At 46.5% G+C, this 3,409-nt stretch overlaps 1 protein-coding gene across 1 annotated transcript in view; it reads left to right on the forward strand.

Moving 5' to 3' along the window:
• Positions 1 to 2,186: 2,186 nt before the first annotated feature.
• zgc:165653 (uncharacterized protein LOC100006671 homolog) overlaps positions 2,187 to 3,409 on the forward strand; it is a 40,179-nt gene continuing 38,956 nt past the window's right edge. Inside the window, exon 1 of the mRNA XM_065022868.1 lies at positions 2,187 to 3,378. Within this exon, the coding sequence (XP_064878940.1) occupies positions 3,058 to 3,378 (321 nt within the window). The 5' untranslated portion in view covers positions 2,187 to 3,057. The remainder of the gene's footprint in view (positions 3,379 to 3,409) is intronic.

Below are 3,409 nucleotides of genomic sequence, written 5' to 3' on the forward strand. Positions count from 1 at the left end.
CTAATATATCAATAACTCAGACATGTCACTTCCCTAATATATCAATAACTCAGACATATCACTTCACTAATATATCAATAACTCAGACATGTCACTTAACTAATGTATCAATAACTCATATCACTTAACTAATATATCAATAACTCAGACATATCACTTAACTAATGTATCAATAACTCATATCACTTAACTAATGCCTTAGCTTTTCTCAAACTAAGTTAAGAGATGTACCATGGGCCTACATACCGTGCTAATTCTGTGTAATTCATGGTTCATGAAGAGAAGAGCGTTTTTCAAAGCTTTTCCATACATTTCCAAGATCTATCCTGACGGGCTTTATGGGCCTTTGATGCAAATTTGTTCACCATGAAGGAAGAACCTACGTGCCAAAGTTTCAAGTCTCTAGGTCAAACAGGATGGCGAATATGCGTCACCTTTAGGCCAATCGGTGCTATTATTTTTGACCAAGTTACTAATGTGCCACTCAAGGACATTCAGAGACTTGTCCCGAAGCCACTCCTGCGTTATCTTGGCTGTGTGTTTAGGGTCGTTGTCCTGTTGGAAGATGAACCTTCACCCCTAGTCTGAGGTCCTGAGTGTTCTGGAGCAGGTTTTTAATCAAGGATCTCTCTGTACTTTGCTCCATTTCATCTTTCCCTCGATCCTGACTAGTCTCCCAGTCCCTGCCGCTGAAAAACATCCCCACAGCATGATGCTGCCACCACCATGTTTTCATCGTAGGGATGGTGCCAGGTTTCCTCCAGACGTGACGCTTGGCATTCAGGCCAAAGAGTTCAATCTTGGTTTCATCAGACCAGAGAATCTTGTTTCTCATGGTCTGAGAGTCTTTAGGTGCCTTTTTGCAAACTCCAAGCGGGCTGTCATGTGCCTTTTACTGAGGAGTGGCTTCCGCCTGGCCACTCTACCATAAATGTCTGATTGGTGGAGTGCTGCAGAGATGGTTGTTCTTCTGGAAGGTTTTCCCATCTCCACAGAGGAACTCTAGAGCTCGGTCAGAGTGACCATCGGGACCTTGGTCACCTACCTGACCAAGGCCCTTCTTTCCCAATTGCTCAGTTTAGCCAGGCGACCAGCTCTAGGGAGAGTTTTGGTGGTTCCAAACTCCTTCCATTTAAGAATGATGGAGGCCACTGTGTTCTTGGGGACCTTCAATGCTGCAGAATGATGGAGGCCACTGTGTTCTTGGGGACCTTCAATGCTGCAGAATGATGGAGGCCACTGTGTTCTTGGGGACCTTCAATGCTGCAGAATGATGGAGGCCACTGTGTTCTTGGGGACCTTCAATGCTGCAGAATGATGGAGGCCACTGTGTTCTTGGGGACCTTCAATGCTGCAGAATGATGGAGGCCACTGTGTTCTTGGGGACCTTCAATGCTGCAGAATGATGGCCACTGTGTTCTTGGGGACCTTCAATGCTGCAGAATGATGGAGGCCACTGTGTTCTTGGGGACCTTCAATGCTGCAGAATGATGGAGGCCACTGTGTTCTTGGGGACCTTCAATGCTGCAGAATGATGGAGGCCACGGTGTTCTTGGGGACCTTCAATGCTGCAGAATGATGGAGGCCACTGTGTTCTTGGGGACCTTCAATGCTGCAGACATGTTTTGGTACCTTCTGTGCCTCGACACAATCCTGTCTCAGATCTCAACAGACAATTCCTTCGACCTCATGGCTTAGTTTTTGCTCTGACATTCACTGTTAACTGTGGGACCTTTATATAGACAGGTGTGTGCCTTTCTAAATCATGTCCAATCAATTGAATTTACCACAGGTGGACTCCAATCAAGTTGTAGAAACATCTCAAGGATGATCAATGGAAACAGGATGCACCTGAGCTCAATTTCAAGTCTCATAGCAAAGGGTCTGAATACTTATGTAAATAAGGTATTTCTGTTCAACAAATTTGCCAAAAACCTGTTTTCGCTTTGTCATTATAGGGTATTGTGTGTAGATTGCTGAGGATATTGTTTTACGTAATCCATTTTAGAATAAGGCTGTAACGTACCAAAATGTGGGAAGAGTCAACAGGGTCTGAATACTTTCCCGAAGGCTCTGGATTCAACTCCATGGTCTCATCAGGAAGACAGTCACCACTCGGTGCAACCAGTAATAGACTCTCATTCTGAATGATCACACAACGGAGGACAATTTCTTATTGGTCACTGTGACACACGACACCCAACTATAACTAGTAGGTACATTCTCTGCCTGGACAACTGCTGCAGGGCAGTCCAAGGACAGCAAGGGACAGACAGACACTCGGAGAGAGAGAGAGAGAGAGAGAGAGAGAGAGAGAGAGAGAGAGACAGAGAGAGAGACAGACACAGAGAGAGAGAGAGAGAGAGAGAGAGAGAGAGAGAGAGAGAGAGACAGACACAGAGAGCGAGAGAGAGAGAGAGAGAGACAGAGAGAGAGAGAGAGAGAGAGAGAGAGAGAGAGAGAGAGAGAGAGAGAGAGAGATAGACACAGAGAGAGAGAGAGATAGACACAGAGAGAGAGAGAGAGAGGGAGAGAGAGGGAGAGAGAAAGAGAGAGAGAGAGACAGAGAGAGAGAGAGAGAGAGATAGACACAGAGAGAGAGAGAGAGGAGAGAGAGAGAGAGAGAGAGAGAGAGAGAGAGAGATAGACACAGAGAGAGAGAGGAGAGAGAGAGAGGGAGAGAGAAAGAGAGAGAGAGAGACAGAGAGAGAGAGAGAGATAGACACAGAGAGAGAGAGAGATAGACACAGAGAGAGAGAGAGAGAGAGAGAGGGAGAGAGAGGGAGAGAGAAAGAGAGAGAGAGAGACAGAGAGAGAGAGAGAGAGAGAGATAGACACAGAGAGAGAGAGAGGAGAGAGAGAGAGGGAGAGAGAGAGAGAGAGAGAGAGAGGGAGGACACTGACTGACTGATCAGCTTTCTGACTCCAAATCCCCCCAACACATCTTCAAGCTGCAGCAGTGACTTCAGGAGAAGAAACTCACACAAAAGGTTTTTTGTCCTTGTCTTGTCTCCTGTTCACCACCTGTTGTCCTGTAGTCAGGTGTTCTAGAGCTTCATGATGCAGACGATGCAGAGCCAGACGATGCAGAACCAGACGATGCAGAACCAGACGATGCAGAGCAAGACGATGCAGAACCAGACGATGCAGAACCAGACGATGCAGAGCAAGACGATGCAGAACCAGACGATGCAGAGCCAGATGATGCAGACATCAGTAGACTATAATAATGGATACACGATGCAGACATCAGTAGACTATAATAATGGATACACGATGCAGATGCAGGAACAGCAGAATAATGACTACACCATCCAGGATGACGAGTGGGACAGAGACCTGCTCCTGGACCCGGCCTGGGAGAAACAGCAGAGAAAGGTTAGATCCTTCACTATTTGGTATATCCTAA

This window comes from Oncorhynchus nerka, linkage group LG10 (genome assembly GCF_034236695.1).
Source record: "Oncorhynchus nerka isolate Pitt River linkage group LG10, Oner_Uvic_2.0, whole genome shotgun sequence".
Taxonomy (NCBI): domain Eukaryota; kingdom Metazoa; phylum Chordata; class Actinopteri; order Salmoniformes; family Salmonidae; genus Oncorhynchus; species Oncorhynchus nerka.